Source organism: Eurytemora carolleeae, unplaced genomic scaffold (genome assembly GCF_000591075.1).
Source record: "Eurytemora carolleeae unplaced genomic scaffold, Eaff_2.0 scaffold160, whole genome shotgun sequence".
In the NCBI taxonomy this organism is placed as follows: Eukaryota; Metazoa; Arthropoda; class Copepoda; order Calanoida; family Temoridae; genus Eurytemora; species Eurytemora carolleeae.
Genome location: NW_019396112.1, coordinates 412,559 through 429,290, shown reverse-complemented (window position 1 = coordinate 429,290; position 16,732 = coordinate 412,559). Strand labels below are relative to the sequence as shown.

The 16,732-nt window shown below is 35.4% G+C and overlaps 4 protein-coding genes across 8 annotated transcripts; all 4 read left to right on the top strand.

The window, feature by feature from the left end:
- Positions 1-307: 307 nt before the first annotated feature.
- On the top strand, positions 308-1,907 carry LOC111695254 (ras-like protein; the record flags this gene model as incomplete). The annotated part of the gene is given in 2 exon segments (XM_023464492.1): positions 308-440; positions 1,046-1,907. Coding segments are annotated over 2 exon segments (571 nt in total), but the record flags the coding sequence as incomplete, so codon positions are not given.
- Positions 1,895-4,086, top strand: LOC111695253 (THO complex subunit 6 homolog). The gene is made up of 5 exons (XM_023464491.1): positions 1,895-2,120; positions 2,817-2,961; positions 3,244-3,440; positions 3,532-3,790; positions 3,909-4,086. Exons 1-5 carry the CDS (start codon positions 1,912-1,914, stop codon positions 4,077-4,079), a joined length of 981 nt encoding a protein of 326 aa, XP_023320259.1. The 5' UTR covers positions 1,895-1,911; the 3' UTR covers positions 4,080-4,086.
- Positions 4,087-11,521, top strand: LOC111695251 (uncharacterized). 5 transcript variants are annotated; one of them, XR_002763821.1, is made up of 7 exons: positions 4,087-4,331; positions 4,496-5,354; positions 8,407-8,566; positions 8,935-9,288; positions 9,368-10,144; positions 10,520-10,627; positions 11,389-11,521. XR_002763821.1 is itself a non-coding variant. In XM_023464489.1 (6 exons), coding segments are annotated over exons 1-6 (2,358 nt in total). In that variant the 5' UTR covers positions 4,087-4,105; the 3' UTR covers positions 10,522-10,694. The 5 variants fall into 5 exon arrangements, 4 of the variants coding, with proteins under 4 accessions (XP_023320257.1, XP_023320256.1, XP_023320253.1 ...); XM_023464489.1 differs by lacking the exon at positions 11,389-11,521 and having other exon boundaries at positions 9,368-10,124; positions 10,520-10,694; XM_023464488.1 differs by lacking the exon at positions 11,389-11,521 and having other exon boundaries at positions 9,368-10,135; positions 10,520-10,694.
- Positions 11,503-15,950, top strand: LOC111695252 (uncharacterized). The gene is made up of 7 exons (XM_023464490.1): positions 11,503-11,585; positions 12,248-12,664; positions 13,155-13,415; positions 13,739-13,848; positions 13,909-14,494; positions 14,758-15,377; positions 15,639-15,950. Exons 2-7 carry the CDS (start codon positions 12,249-12,251, stop codon positions 15,728-15,730), a joined length of 2,085 nt encoding a protein of 694 aa, XP_023320258.1. The 5' UTR covers positions 11,503-11,585; position 12,248; the 3' UTR covers positions 15,731-15,950.
- The last annotated feature ends 782 nt before the right edge of the window (positions 15,951-16,732 follow it).

Sequence of the window (16,732 nt, the reverse complement as noted above, 5' to 3'; positions counted from 1 at the left end):
TCTCAGTTAACAAAGCTACCTGCACGGGCTAGCCACCCTCGCCCTCCCCCCAATCTATAAAAAAATGTTTATTTTAAACTTTTACAATAATATAGATTTTGGTAATTTCCTTATGTACGATGAACTGATGATGATTAAGAAATTGTGATTATTAGGAAATGATGATGACGTAAAACCAATGATGATATAGAACTGATGATGATTAAGGACTGATGATGATGTAGAACTAAAGATGATTAAGAACTGATGATGATGTAAAACTGATGATGCAGAACTGATGATGATTAAGAACATGTTAATATTTCAGGAGAATGACCGAATATAAGTTGGTTGTTGTTGGTGCTGGGGGCGTGGGTAAATCTGCGCTAACTATTCAGCTCATTCAAAACCATTTTGTCGACGAATATGATCCAACTATAGAGGATAGTTATAGGAAGCAGGTAATATTTTATCCATAAATGACCTGGAACTTTGTTACTTTGATATGAAGTTTTTAATTTTAATATTCTTTCTTGTTTACAAGAATGCAAAAAGAAAGTCTAAAACATTTTTTGCAGTCGTCTCTGAAGTCTCATTCGATGTGTATAGTCTTGTTAATCTCAGGCCTAGTGTCACAGGGGTTTTGTCAACTAGGGAACTGTGCAGTAATAAGTCCCAAAATCTCCGTCTTCGAATTTTTCTTAAACGTGAAAAAAGCCATATTGAAAATTATATTTTGGATAATTATAAAATCATGTTTGAAGTTGCTTTATGCACTATTCTCTACCTGATATATAAGTGATTGAGTTCCAAAGTCTATTGTTCAGATTTTTTAGCTGTTGTATCAATACTTTAAGTTTGATCCGATGGTTAACTATGTTTTATCCGAAAAGCTTCGGATCGGTAAAAATACCAATACAGTTATTTTAATTTAAGTTATTCAAATTAACCCTTTTTAAAAAAATGCACACACCCTGTAAGAAACGCTTGAAAGGGATGGGTATTTTTGATTGAAGGAATCACAATATTAATTCGCAATTTTTTTTACATTTTCTGATTGTTTCAGGTTGTGATAGACGGAGAAACATGTCTATTAGACATCCTTGATACGGCCGGACAGGAGGAGTATAGTGCAATGAGAGATCAATACATGAGGACAGGAGAGGGTTTCCTCATAGTATTCGCAGTCAACAACGCCAAATCATTTGAGGATATAACAGCGTACCGGGAGCAGATAAAGCGTGTAAAGGATGCTGAGGAGGTTCCGATGGTGATGGTTGGAAACAAGTGTGATCTTCCAACACGTAGTATTGATATGCAGCAAGCTAGGAGTGCCGCAACTAATTATGGAATTCCATTTGTCGAGACCTCTGCCAAAACTAGAATGGGTGTCGACGACGCTTTTTACACACTAGTGCGTGAGATAAAGAAGGACAAAGAGAGAAAAAAGAAGGAGAGAGAACCCCGGGGCCCGGGATGCTTCAGCTCATGCATATTGTTATAATCCATATGTTTATCAGCTTGCGATTTCGGACTCTAGGATATTTACCTAATATGTGTTTTCTAACGATTTTTCGATCGGCGCCGCGTCGTTTGTTTTTTAGCAACGTTAAATTAATTTTACGGACTAAACATTTGAACCCTTCTCAATTGTCAAGAAGGGGTTTTAACAAAGAATAAGCTCAAACGTTACAACAGAAACTTTTCTTTAATTTAATGCATGACTCAATTTTACCTTTGTTGACTTCAAGATTGTTTCTGAAACATCTTGAAAAATTATTTACCTTGATGAATAAAGATAGTATTTAATTAAAAATTGGATGGGATAATTTAGAAAATTTATCCTACATCTTGCCAGCTTTAATTGTTTAATTTTATTATTAGTAGATACCAAATATTATTTACCAGAAGTTTGTTTAAATTGTAGACAAAATGCGGGATATATCCTTGTTACCTCAGTACACCACGGTAACATGCCAGACCATGTGCCCCGGTGGATCGTTCTACTCGGCCTGCACGGAGTCCGGGTTGATCAGTGTCTGGGAGGTTGATTCCCTTCTCTCCAACTCCTCACCTAAACCTCTTCTATCCTTTGCAGCACATGGAGAAGAACCCATATACTCTCTTACAAGCACGGAAAAGTAAGAAGTTAGAATAAACGGAACAGAAAAAAATCTAATACCCCCCCCCCCNTCAGGTTTGCATGCAAAGGGGGGTGAAATATTGAACATTTACCCTCAAAACTGTTTATTAATGTCACAAGAACCCTTTATAATTTCGTTATTTCTGTCCCTAAGTTGTTTAAAATAGTCAAACTTAATTCTATTATTTTTACTTCGCGTTTTTATCTGCACTGATTGATCTATAGTATATTATTTTAATTTTAAATATTCCTTAAATAATATTTTAAACCATAATTATTTCTTATTAAGATATTGCATTTATGTGTGTATTTTGTAGTGGTGTCCTAGCCTATAACATAAGTACACAAGCCTAAAACTTAACCTTTTTTGTTAAAATTTTGCACCTTTAAAGAAGTACTGTAGAATTTTATTTCAAATATTTTTTTTACCCTGTACTTATAATTTTGCCATAACTGAAAGTCAAGTGTCGAAATAATCTTCTATATAATAAAACAAGACATTCATATGTATGTTGCCTATAGCCGGTCAAACGGCTGGACCAAACGGGCTGCAATTTTTTGTGGACACTCATGGGTGGTTGGGTGTTAACGGCTAAAATTTTTTTTTTTATTAAAAATAATTCAAATTATTTTTCCGCGGGCAACGCCGGGCCCTTCAATATAAGTAAATAAATGTTGAATTTTGTTTGTTTAGTTTTCTGATATCTGGAGGGTTAGGTGAGGTTCGGGGTTGGTGTTGGAATGGGTTTAAGACTAAGACGGAGAAACCGGCCTGGAGTTTCCATGTTGGAGCTACTGGCCGTTCAACTCAGATAAACTGGATAGATCTGGACAGACAGGTATTTCAATGTATATGGATTTTATTATACTAATAAAAAACTACAATATGTTACAAAAAAAACTGGTTTTTAAATAAACATCGTGTATAATCCATGCGGTATTTTTAGATAGCACAATTCTGATTTTATAAATGTTGCCTGCAAGTTTTGTACTTCCATAATTGACGCAGAAAATCAGAAGTTGTTAAAAACATCTTTGATTTCCGTCAATTTTTGCGAAGCTTAGATCCTAGCCTAGAATTTTATTTAATTCCCATGTTTATTGTCAAAAATATTGTGTAGGCTGGATCATCTGGCCGTGTATATGTGGGATGCAGTGACGGAAACATATATATTTATGATCTGGAGACAAGAAGATTAGACAAGGTTCTCACCGGACACACACAGTTTGTACACTGTGTAGCCGGGGCGGACGGTAGCGGCGGAGTGAGTCTGATCAGCGGCGGCGAGGACGGGGACGTAAAGCTCTGGGATACTAGGTAGACTATGGAGAATATACAAGAGTATAAATTTTACTTTGAATACTGATTTTTAAGTATTCACGGAGATTTACGAAATACTTCTCCCTAGGAAATCCAACCCGCTGATACACTCCTTCTGTCCCTACCTGGAGTCGGAGCTGAACCGTCCTGAGTGTGGACGGTTTATCTCTACTGTGTGTACTGCTGGAGACTGGTTGGTGTGTGGTGGAGGTCCTGCTGCATCACTCTGGAACCTATCTACCAGGATTATGAGCAGCAGGTTACCACCAGACCACGGAGCTGTTTTTGCATCAAACCTTATAGAAGATCAAATATGTATTGCTGGACAGAACCCGATGTTACACACGGAAAGTGGAATTTTGCGTTTTTATACATATATTATTATCAACCTTATTTTTATATTTTCAATAGAAATATTTCTTTAATTTTTAATTTTTTCTATTTAAAAACGCATTTTTATTGCAGAGCAATTTCGGTGGCGAGACATGTTCTGCGGAGAAAGTGAGCTCTGGATGTATCTACAGTATAGTAGCGCAGGAGGAGAAAGGAATTATACTTACTGCTGGATCCTCATCAATCATAGATATCTTCTCATTGAAGAACCAGGAAATAATCAAATCTTTTTCTATAAAATAATTTCAGATATATCAAGAATGTAGAGAATGACAGAAGATCAATCCATAAACTATTTCCTTGAAGGATCTGGGAATGTTGTAAAGAATGCTGAACTCCTTCGGCATCTTGGATACCTAGAAGTTAGGGCGGATAATGGTGGGTTTACCTGCCTTGAGTTTACCAAGCTCTCCAGTGTTTTGGTGGAGAGACGTATGCCAGCTCAGATCAGTCGACGCTTTGTTAATTGCTTAGTTCCAAATCAACCAGTCCAAGGTAATTTTATAACTAATAAGCTTTTACTGTAGTTTTTTGGTATTCAGAAAACATACAGAACATCATGTTTAAGTTTGAAAATAGGAAACGTGAGGTTTCAACTCGTAGAGAGTCATTGTAAACTTTACAACTTGGATTTTTTCTTTATTTTGTTTATATTTTAGGCAAGTTTCTCGTGGATCTTATCCTCTGGGCATTAGGAGACTTTGTAGACATTTCAAAGTATGTTGCGTCGTCTTTCCTTCAAATCGTGAATCTTTGCCTGGAAAATGATCTTGTTAAAGAAAGAGCTCCTCTTTACCATGCATATGAACTTCTTCTCTCAAGACTGGAAAATCAAACTAACTTTAACACAATAATAGCAATACTTGTGAAAATAACTAAGAAAATGGACGTTGATGATCGAAGGGTCAAATATTTCCGTAAGATCAGTAAAAATATCGGTCTCGGTAATAATGTGAGTGCTCTTCTGTGCAGGTTCCGGCAGCTTCGACCTGACCTGGAGCCAAGCTGTCCTCCTACTGTTGGAAAAAGCACATCTAACACAATACTCAACAAACGATTCAGAAGAATATCTGATGCTGGAGTAGAGAAGGTTCTCTCAGGTTTAGGTTGGGAGCCCGGGCAGCTGGCAACCAATGTAATATTCAAGGATAGATTAAAGCAAACACTCCTTCCCTCGGCAGAAACTTTGAACCTTGAAGGAGGTCTACAGAGTAAACGGAATAGGAAAATACCTCTGCAATGTATTGAGTCTACTGAAGACCTGGAGAACGTAGAATTACCGAATAATATTCTCTCCGTCCTGGGTTGTAAGGCGGCGTGTAACATATTACCAAGAAAGGAGTTGATAGAGAGATTCTGCATAGTTCTTTACCACACGCTCAGTAAAGAATTCTCGTCACTTCCAACTCCGCGGAGTAAAAGTGAGAGGGAGAGAAGGAATAAACGCCAGAGGAGATTTCTTAAAATACTCATGGAGTTCCAAATTCACTGTTTCCATGGAATCCCTGTAGTAGGAAGGTAAAAACAGTAAGATATATTGGTACGAAAAGTATCCAATATGTCGACGTTGTATGCACAATTCACAACTATTTCTATAAAGGGGAATGTCCACATTTCCATACAAAGGGTGGGGGGGGGCCTTCTGACTTTGTTTTTAGAGATTTCTCTCTGATTTTTTGTATGCAGGCCTGAATTGTGATCTAGTTTTTGAATCAAACACCAGAGTGGGGAAAAATAATTTTCCCCCTTATTTTTCCCGCAGTTTTCGGGCATTTTTTCAAAAACTTTAGGTCCATGTGGGGTGTCTAAAGTCTTTAATATTAGGTCGGGAAACTCAATTCTGGATTTTAAAATGCATTTCCCGCTCTCCTTATACCATTTCCCCCCCCTTTCCCGCATTTCCCCCCTCCTAAAGGCCAAAGACGCCTCCTGACTTTATTACTAGAGATTTCTCTTTGTTTCTTGCATGCAGACCTCAATTGTGATGTAGTTTTTGAATCAAAAACAAAAATTTTCCCCCTGAGTTTTCCCGCATTTTCCGGTCATAGTTTTCAAAAACTTTGCGCTAGGTCCATGTGGGGTGTCTAAAGTCATAAACATTGGGTCGGGAAACTCAATTCTGGACTCTATAATCCATTTCCCCCTCTCCTTATACCATTTCCCCCCTTTCCCACATTTTCTCCCTTAAAGGCCAAGAAGCTTTCGGACTTTATAACTAGAGATTTCTCTCTGAATTTTTGCATGCAGACCTGAATTGTGATCTAGTTTTTTAATTTAACAACAAAATGTAGGAAAAATATTTTTTCCCCATTTTTCAGACATTTTTTCAAAAACTTTGTGTTAGGTCCATGTGGGGTATCTAAAGTTATCAACATTGGGTCGGGAAACTCAATTCTGGATTTTATAATGCATTTCCCCCTCTCCTTATACCGTCCCCCCCCCTTTTTTCCTCCTAAAATCCAATGAAGCCTTCTGACTTTATAACTATAGAGATTTCTCTGTGATTTTCGCATGCAGAGCTGAATTGTGATCTAGTTTTGAATCAAACAAAATATGTGAAAAAAAATTTTTCCGCATTTTTCAGGTTTTTTGCAAAAACTTCGTGATTAGTCCATGTTTACCTCACCAATTATTCTGTAAAAAACTGAATTAATAAAGATGATTTCTTGTAAGTAATTCTTTTTTAGGACTAAATGTTATATATAATTTTATGAACAATTCAGTTTTGATGATTTTAATATATTTTTTTTTTAATTTCCAATTTTACAAAAAAAAATTGGAATTATTTCCATTTGCTAAAAATCATGAGATACATATAATAATATTCAAAAGATTAAACATATAAATAACTGAGAAAACCATTCTTAATAAATATGATAATAATTTATAGCCAATATTATATTACATTTAAGTTAGATGATGAATCACTGAGCATAGAATAAAAAGGATTATTATATATAACATCAAAACTTAATTGTTCATAAAATGATAAAATTATATATAACATTTAGTCCTAAAAAAGAATTAATTGCAAGAAATCATCTTTATTAATTTAGTTTTTTTACAGAATAATTTGTGAGGTAAACATGGAATTATCACAAAGTTTTCGAAAAAAACATGAAAAATGCGGGAACATTTTTTTTCTCCCAAATTTTGTTTGATTCAAAACTAGATCACAATTCAGCTCTGCATGCAAAAATCAAAGAGAAATCTCTATTAATAGATTCCAGAATTGAGTTTCCCCACCCAATGTTGATGAATTTAGACAGGGGAAAAATAATTTTCTCCCCACTTTGGTTTTTGATTTTATAACTAGATCACAATTCAGGTCTGCATGCAAAAATAAGAGAGAAATTGCTAGTAATGAAGTCTGAAGGCTTCTATGGTCTTAAGGAGGGAGAAAATGCGGGAAAAGGGGGGGGAATTATATAAGGAGAAAGGGAAATGCAATATAGAGTCCAAAATTAAGTTTACTATCCCAAAGTTAATGAGTTTAGACACCCCACATGGACCTATCACAAAGTTTTTGAAAAAATATCTGAAAAATAAGGGGAGAAATTATTTTTCCTACATTTTGTTGTTTGATTAAAAAACTAGATCACAATTCAGGTTTGCATGCAAAAAATCAGAGAGAAATCTTGAGTTAAAAGGTCAGAAGGCTTCTTGGCCTTTAAGGGAGAAAAACATCATGTTTAAGTTTGAAAATAGGAAACGTGAGGTTTCAACTCGTAGAGAGTCATTGTAAACTTTACAACTTGGATTTTTTCTTTATTTTGTTTANATGGATTATAACATCCAGAATTGGGTTTCCCGACCCAATGTATATGACTTTAGACACCCCACATGGACCTAGCGCAAAGTTTTTGAAAACTATGACCGGAAAATGCGGGGAAAATCAGTGGAAAATTATTTTCCCCCCACTTTGGGTTTTGATTCAATTGAGGTCTGCATGCAAAAAATCAGAGAGAAATCTCTAGTAATAAAGTCCGGAGGCTTCTTTGGCCTTTAGGAGAGGGAAAATGCGGGAAAGGGGGGGGGGAATGATATAAGGAGAGCGGGAAATGCATTATAAAATCCAGAATTGAGTTTCCCGACCTAATATTAATAAGAGGAAAAATAAGAGGGGAAATTTTTCCTACATTTTGATGTTTGATTAAAAAACTAGATCACAATTCAGGCCTGCATGCAAAGAATCAGAGAGAAATATCTCACCCTTTGTATGGAAATGTGGACATTCCCCTTTGGCTTGCGGATTTACGGACGTTTTAAGTAGAATTGAGACAATTTTCTGGATAGAAAAAATGCTATTTCTGGTACCGTTGTAAATCGAGCTTGTGACTATTGAAATTAAGAGTCATATGAAATTACTTTCATAGATTATAAATGATCAGTTATATTACTACATTTTCCACAATTTTTTCTAGAAAGCGCTTTAAACTTCTGTATTGTATTTTGCAAAATGTTCTTTTTAGGCTTTTTCCTTCTTATCCAATAGTTAAATATAATTCAACTGCTTAAATATCATACCCAAGTTTTTATATTTTAAAAAGTTAAATAATTTATTGTTCAGATTCTTGCACGAGTTCTTGATTGACTGGGATGGTGAACAGTTCTTTGATGAGATTCTTGGTTTGATCAAGGTCTGTCAGATAACTGAATTCAAGGAGATATATGATACTATTCTCTCACAAGTTGAACAACACTTTCACGTATACACGCTTATAGATAAGGTAATATTTATTAAACAAGGTAGGGGAATATTTAGCTGCTCTTCTATCATAAAAAGTTTAAAGCAGTGCCCAGGATTCATTTCATTTGGACATGGACCCAGATCCTGGATCCACCCTGAAAATGAATCTGGATCCAGGTCATAATCATTTCTTCTAGATTTTCTGAATTTTTAATAAATGCAAAATTTTCAATTCGTTTATTTTTAAGCTGAAACTTAATGGACCTTTTTGAGATTAGGAAGGTTAATCGTCGAGATTTGGGATTTAAGCGCAAAACGTTCTTAATCGAACATGACGCTCTACAAACGGAGGGGTCACTTTATGTATTAAACAGTCACTTAAAGTTGTTCTTATAAGTTTTGTTCCAGTTGCTAGTGTTGGACGCGTACTTCGAGTTGTTAAAGTTCTGGTCCGCCGTAGAGTACAAGAGAATAATAGAGATGAAGGATGGTCTCTTCCTAGACTCCAGTACTAACTGTGAGAACCCACTCTCGTCAATCATAGATCTCTCTGCACACATCGGAGAACTAGCGGAGACTGCTCTCGCCTCTGCCCGCTCGGAGCATTCTCCGGACCAGGGCTTTTTCTCTCATTTCATCACGGAGAAGTATATCGTTGCCCAGGAGGTTATGCTGAGGTTTGAGGTAGCTGTGAGGTTGATTCTACCCCAACCATTCTATCATGAGGCACTCTTCTCCTTCTCCTACCTCTCTATTTCCCAGGTAATTTGATGAATTTGAATTCAAAATATAACACTTGTTTTGATCTCATTTACTTGGTTTATAATCGGACATATTTTAGGTGGCAAAGTATGTTTTAACCCAGAAGAAGCGAGTTATTCCTCTTTTGAAAGAGAGAGGTGCGTACCTAGAAACCATGGGAGATTCTAAATCTGCGAAGATCATCAGAAATCAGCTCAGTTTGGATCAGCTGATCCGAGGATTTGATTCTAGTATTGCGGATATGTTGCTAGTTCTTAGTCCTACCTCGGTCTACCAGAGATCAGATTCATTGCTCAGGATGGGTTGGACAGTTGACGAGGATTATATTCTTGACAGACTTTTCATCTCTAAACATCCCGCATTTCTTTCCCTTACCATTAAATATTTCTCAGAGCTAGGGTTGAACAAATCTGAGGTTCAGGATATTTGGAAAGGACTCACCGTGGATAGAATTGTGAGTGAAAACTCGGATGACAACTGTTTCTATTCGGAGTTTAATCAGAGTAAGACACCTAATACATTCTACAAAAGCAAGGCTTCAAACATGGTTGCAGTATCTAACCCTCACCTGGACCAGTTTCTCAACTATATCACGGAGAATGTTTCGGTTGTTGGAGAGTTCATCCAGGTTTTCTGTCAACCTCCGAAGCTTGCAACGTCAGTTATTACCACAGCTACGAAGGACAGTGGAGTCTCCTCCTACCAACCGAGCAAGGCGAAGAAAAATCATGTTTTGAAGAGTAAAAGGACAGATGAGAACAGGCGATCATCCCCCAGAGTGACCGTTGCTCGAAATAATGAAAAAAGAAAAAGTGATACAAACCCGAATAATTTATGTAAACGCACGGTTTTCACAGAACTTAACTGACCTTTATTTTATTATTTCTTTATGTCGTATGCAAATTTGGTTTTGAAATCCATTTTAAGATTAACATAAAGAATGAGAATTTTTTGTCTAATGACTAACCTTAAAGTACAAACATTAAAAATCACAAATCTCAATCTACAGTTAGTGAGCTTTTTCGAGTAGAAGCCTTATTTAAGTATGTCCCCTTACTGCTATGAATATTTTTTCCCCAACGGTTTGTGGTTTGGAGTAACAACCTCATTTATCTAGACACCCCCCCCCCCCTCTATTTAAAATTTGCTTTTATTCAAACCTAATCATGTAAATAAATGTAACTTGTAAATACTTCGTGTTATATATATGGTCAAGTTAAGTTCTGCTTAGAAGTTCGGGACATAAAGAAAATCACAGATTATTTTGTTGAAAAGGATATTTTTGACGTTTTTAAACGTTTTATGCTTTGCATGTTACGCCATGAATTATGATTAAATTGTAAGTAGTATTCTTAAACTCTGCAAAGAAAGGGGATTTCATATTTTGATTAATTTTGGGAGGGGGGGGGGGGTCAAAAATATTACAATTTGTAATATTTTGTTATAAACCCTCAAAACATATTTTTTCTTTTTATGGGATATAATGTATTAAACAATTTCAAACTATGAATTCTACAAGATCATACAGTTTAATCCCTATATCTTTGCAACCCGATGTTGTAGATGTTTCCAAGAACAGTTCGTGGACTTATTGCTTTATTTCCAGAGCTTTCTTTAACTACTTGTGTTTCTATTTCACGTACTCTTTTCTTCAAAAGATCACTGTCATGTGTATGCTCTCCCAGGAAACTGATAATCTTGTCATTCTCAAGAATTGTTTTCCTTTGAATGCATTTGTAATCGGTTTTGTTGTGTTTCTTCTTTGTAACCCTATATTCAAACTGATTTGAATCAAGTAGGTGCCGTCCCCCCCTGCTTAACCTCAATATAGTTAGCAGTCTCCCCGTCCATGCATCCAGACTTTGTGAGATTATGAATTTTTAACAAAAAAAATTGGGAATTTTTTTTAGAGAAAATTGCGAACTTACAAGAAATTTAATCTGAAAATTCAAATATATTTTTTCCTCCTTAGTCCGACGTTTTTCCTTATAAATGTACCCGTCCGACGTTTGTACTTGTCCGACGTTTGTACCAGTCTGACGTTTGTACTGGTCCGACGTTTGTACTGGTCCGACGTTTGTACTGTCCAACGTTTGTAAGGCTTTTGTTTGTACCGTCCGACGTTTGTGGGTCCGACGTTTGTACTGGTACCATTATATATATATATATATATATACATTTAGAAAAGATATATTTAATTCTTCTACTATATCGCAAAAATTTCTTGTTACAGGAAACAAAATGTAGTTTCAAGCTTTTTTTTGTAGTTTTCTTCACGGTACTTCGATCAGCATCAGGTTTTTATACTTTTATTCAATTTATCACACCGAGTATTTCCCGTTGTAGGGTGATTAAGTGACTTTATCGCCCTACAACAGGGCGAAAAGTAACTTTATCACCCTACTATTAAAATTTTAAATTTCATACCTAATTTTTCTCATTGTAGGGTAATAAAGTTACTTAATCACCCTTCATTAGGGTGATTAAGTAACTTTATCGACCTGCTTTTAAATAATTTGATTAAAACTGAATAAAACTATAATTGTTATTGACATGGGTATCATGCGTGCGAAAAAAAAATTTACTGTGATTTTTTATTTTTCTAGTTTGTTTTCGATCAAAATAAAAATCCCGGCAAAAACTTTTTCGCACTTAATAACTCCCATTACAATTTGACATAAATAGATATTTTAAGGACAGGTTGTTGTTTAAAAATGAGGGAAATGTTTTTAATATATATATATATACTACATATATTACAAACCCCTTACTCAGCGAAAACTTTTGAACACGATGGGTAAAACATGTTTTTAAGAAGGAAGAATGAATTTTAGTTTTTCATGAAGCGTTGGAATAAAAATATTGAATGAATTTAATCATGCAAACATTTTCATAGTTTTTTCCCGAAAGGTTTAATTAATTAACAAAAACAACCTTCCAAGTTTGATCTGTATTCCAGGATGGGGGATAAGGCTAAGAGGAAGAAACGCTCTTCGACGGTGTTTAACGATCTGAAGATAAAGGTTGAGATAGAAAATCCTGAGGAGGACGAGGAGCTCGTCAACTACTACACAAACAAGAACTTTGTTGCTCCAATTCGAAGGAAGTTTGAAACGATTTTCGAAGGTTCCCGAAGAGGGTTTAGTGAGGAGGGAGAACTGAATCTTGGGAAAGGTTTGGATAAAAGACATATCGAGGAATATCAATTCTGGAAGCAGAACGATAAGGATAAGAACCGGAAAAGGAAACTCAAGATTCAGAAACAGTTCAAAGGAAGAAAGAAACCAACATCTAAACCTCTTAGTGCAAAGGACGAGAAAAAATTAAAGAAATTAATTGAAAACGTTCCAGATTTTGAAACCGAACCTTCTACAAGGTTTGGATTAATTTTATTTTCTTATGATTATAATATACTAGACTATCCTTGATTTTACCTTATTCTGTGGCATTTTCTCTTCTTTAATTATCAAACAACAATTAAAAAATTTCGTAGATTTATCAATTTTTTGGTGAATTTTTAAACTTCCAAAATATTTTAAGGCATATTTTTTAAATTTCGACAAATAATTTTGGTCCGATCGGTTCAGCCATTTGGACGTTTATTGGAAAGAAACTGACTTACAGATAGACAAGAAAAGTATATATTATAGATTATTGTCGTATTTTTAACATTTATCAAAGTGTCGTGTTCACTGAAAGCGCAAATGTGGAATTATAACAACTGTTCTCTGTAATTTTATCTTATTGTTTTCTTGAGGTGTTCTTTTAAATTCTATGTTGTTCTTTTGAATATTTGATTATAGGCCACGAAATTACATACATCTTGCTTTTACTTAACATAGATAACATTGAAATATGCATTTTAGTACTGAGTCCGATGTTGGGCTACTCCTGGAGAAGGCAGTTGGTTTTCTCAACTCCTTGTCTAGATCCAAGATCGAAACAACTACTCCCAATCTTTCTGCAAACTCCTCTGCTGATCTCTCTCATGATCATCCGACCCCATCAAAGGATGAGAAACTTGACTCTGGCTGTTCAGAGAGCTCTAGAAATCCGGAGAACGAATCCGGTTTTCTTGAAGAATCAAGAACTAACTCATATCCTTCCGACGTAGTAAATTCCTTCAGGTGCGTTGTACAAAGAATATGTATTTTTCTTGTGAAGGCGTTAGTGGACACAGAAGTCTAGGGGCTTAACATCGAGTTTCTTTCATATCTTATTCTTATGTTATAATTAGGTTTGAAAAATCAGGAAAAATAAGCAAAATCGGAGTTTCTGACAAAAATGACAAAACTATCGGGTTGTACTGGCCTTGAAGGAATCATTTGAGCGGTAAAATTTGACTCTGTTGTTCAATTCCATTACTTGGTTTATTGTGGGTGTTTTCAAATATGTCGATATATAATAACGTTTAAAATACAAAAAAATCAATAATTTTTATTATTTTCAGAGATGAGAATCTGGACCTCAAGTTAGAAAATATATCTGATGAAAACCTTAAGAAAGAATATCTTGAAGCTCTGCTGTCTGAGGATATCATGTTTTGTGGACCTGTTAAAGGTAAGTTTATTAAAATATATTTTGTAACTGTTAAACAAGTTTTTATCCCTTGAATTTCAGCTGCTGCCGGAAAGAAGAAGAAGAAAGAGCGAGTCTCAACCCGTCTCAGTGTTCGTAGATCCGCTAGATTTCTCAGGGATGCAAGCCCATCTGAAGCTGGTTCTGTTTTCTCTCTCATGGATATACCAGTTAAACCTGTCAAAACTAATCAAATACCTCCTAGAGACGAATCATCCAACCAAGGCTGTGACGAGAATACGGAGGTTTGCGAAGGAACCGAATTTCAAGTTTTAAAAGAGATAAATCATTTGTCGCAGGACAATGTATCTACACAAGAAAGAGCAATAAAACGAAGACATAAACATGAACGAATAAACCCCGCAGATAAGGAGAATAGTGAAAGGAGTAAAGCTAAACCTGAACAGAAGAAAAGGAAAAGAAACCCGGTTTCCTTGATGTTTGAGGAGGACGAGTCAGGATTTTTGATCAAGGCTTCTTTGGATAATACACGTTGGAAGCAAGTTACATCTGAACCTCGTTCTAGTGCTAATACCTCCCCGGAGAAGTTCAATGATAGAAAATCTACGGATATTGCTCTACCCGACTGTGTTAGAAGAAGTCTAACGGGGGAGTTTGTGCCTGGAAGGTAAGATGGGTTCTGTATCCGGTCCTACAGTTCTGCATTTCGGGACGGATTAGAATTTATTTTTGATATATCCAAATCAAACCTAATTTAGTTGAAAATAGTTTCACAGAAAAATGGCCCCCAGTTCTAACTTTATGGGGGGGATATTAACTACTCAAATGTTGTGTATCATAAATCTTGAAAGTAAGCGGAAACCCATAGATTTAAAGAGAAAGGAATATATCTATCCTAAGAACTTGATATTTTACCCTGTCTGTTTTCAGATGTTCCTGGATACCTGAGCAGGAGATAAATATAGACCTGGAACCTGTATTTGTAAATGGTAATCTATCCTGGGGTAAACTGTCTACAGGATCTAGTGAACCTTGCCTTAGCTTTTCACCACCTGAGATACTTAGGTCTCATCAAAACAGGAACGACTCTACTCTAAACTTCCACCGTAATATTGTAAGTTCTCATCTAAACCAGGAAAATACTTCTCTAAACATGCAACGTCAGATTTCAAGTCTTCGTCCAAACCTTGAGAATTTCGCTCTAAACATAAAGCCTCAGATTTTAAGTCCCCATCCAAGCCTAGATAATTCTGCTCCAAACCTAGAACCCCGGATTTTAAGTCCTCTTCACATCCTTGAGAATTCAAAACTGGGCCTTCAGATTCCAAGTTCTCCTTTGGAGATATCTGCTCCAAACCAAGAACATTGGATCTCAAGTCATCATTTAAACTTGGGGAAGTCTGCGTCAACCTTGAAAACTCATAAAAGCAATCTTATTTTGTCTAAAGGAGCTGGGGAGAAATTAACCAAATCTTTAATAAATAAAGTTAGAACAAGAAAAAAGGATCATTTCGGGTTCTCCGACTCAGAGGATGAAGAATTTATTTCAGGTAATATTAAAATTAATCTCCTTACTGCAAAAACTTAATTTAGGTTGGAGAAAGAGGTGTTTTTCAATTGTTTAAAGTTTTCAAAACTTAATCTTTAACATTAACACGCTTCCTGAAAATGGGTTTAGTACACTGTTCAAATAATGTTTTTCTTAAGTTGTCCTATCTTTTATTAACAATCTATTCTTATCCCTGTTAAAAATAGTCATAAATTCTTGTTTGTCACAACTTGAAGCTTAATTCTGTTTTTTTTTATTTTAGGAACACTAAGCAAATCCAAAAGAATAAAAACGAAAGAAGACACCCTAAATACAGCCAAAATATACCTGGAGAATCTAGACGAAACATCCTAACACTTTCCAGCTCAATGGTCAACTTCGCGAAAGTTGAATGACTCTCGAACAGTTCAGTGACCGTCCTTCGTTTCAGCTCAAGCTCTGATCAACCCCAAAGTTTCTCTTCAGAAGAACTTCAATAAAACTCCTTAGTCCTATTCTTGCTTTACTGTTCGTTAAAAAGTCTCGTAACACTTCTTGATCCTCAATACAAAATATATTAAACTTGACTTTAAAAGTTAAATCATTAAAACTGTTATCTTGTAAATCATTGAATGTCTGACCATACGATAGTCTCTTAAAACTCTCATGAATCAATCAATGTACAGTGTGCATTTTTGATTTTTTTTAAGTATTAAACGAAATAATTAAAATTTGAAGAAAAAGGGATGGATTTTCAGAATTTAAAGTGACTTCAGTTTTTGTATTCAAATGTTTGATGATATCCCTGATATAATTATTAAGTAATTAGAACTATGTAAGAAATAAAATATATTTATGAAAACTTGCTATAACAGGATATTATAGAACAAAGGAAATAGTACAACTTTATTTTTTTGTGTTCTCTTTGAATTAACATTTTAACCGTTTTGGAGAGTATTTCCTTATATTCCTTATTATAATATATATAATTAACCGAAGAAGGTATAAACCTGCCAACATATTGCCCTTGTAGATGTAGACCAAAGATTACCCTGTCCCTTTGACGTAGACATGTCAATGACTCCGAAAAAAGTATAGATAGACCTAGAGCCGGCCCTATTAACTTTCAAAGCTCGGCCCGGTACCAGCACCATTATTCTCTACACTATTATTCCTAGTATGCAGATTGCAGATTGTAAATTGCAGATTGTTGTGTACTGTTTAATGACGTTTGTTCTTTTGATATGAAAAAGATGCATTGCCGATTTCATTTTCAAACTTTATTAAGTTAATGATACTCGAAAAATATTTTCACATGGCGGCAGGCGCGTACACAGGATTTTAGCCAGGGAGGCAACAAATTTTTGCCCCCCCCCC

Bases quoted from the DNA above. Each gene is read 5' to 3' on its own strand.
- LOC111695253 (XM_023464491.1), top strand. From the start codon at position 1,912: ATGCGGGATATATCCTTGTTACCTCAGTACACCACGGTAACATGCCAG. The intron at 3,441-3,531 runs GTAGACTATGGA...ACTTCTCCCTAG, and splicing joins GTAAAGCTCTGGGATACTAG to GAAATCCAACCCGCTGATAC. The intron at 3,791-3,908 runs GAAAGTGGAATT...TTTTTATTGCAG, and splicing joins AGAACCCGATGTTACACACG to AGCAATTTCGGTGGCGAGAC.
- LOC111695251 (XM_023464485.1), top strand. From the start codon at position 4,106: ATGACAGAAGATCAATCCATAAACTATTTCCTTGAAGGATCTGGGAAT. The intron at 4,332-4,495 runs GTAATTTTATAA...TTTATATTTTAG, and splicing joins TCCAAATCAACCAGTCCAAG to GCAAGTTTCTCGTGGATCTT. The intron at 5,355-8,406 runs GTAAAAACAGTA...TTTATTGTTCAG, and splicing joins GGAATCCCTGTAGTAGGAAG to ATTCTTGCACGAGTTCTTGA.
- LOC111695252 (XM_023464490.1), top strand. From the start codon at position 12,249: ATGGGGGATAAGGCTAAGAGGAAGAAACGCTCTTCGACGGTGTTTAAC. The intron at 12,665-13,154 runs GTTTGGATTAAT...TATGCATTTTAG, and splicing joins GAAACCGAACCTTCTACAAG to TACTGAGTCCGATGTTGGGC. The intron at 13,416-13,738 runs GTGCGTTGTACA...TATTATTTTCAG, and splicing joins GACGTAGTAAATTCCTTCAG to AGATGAGAATCTGGACCTCA.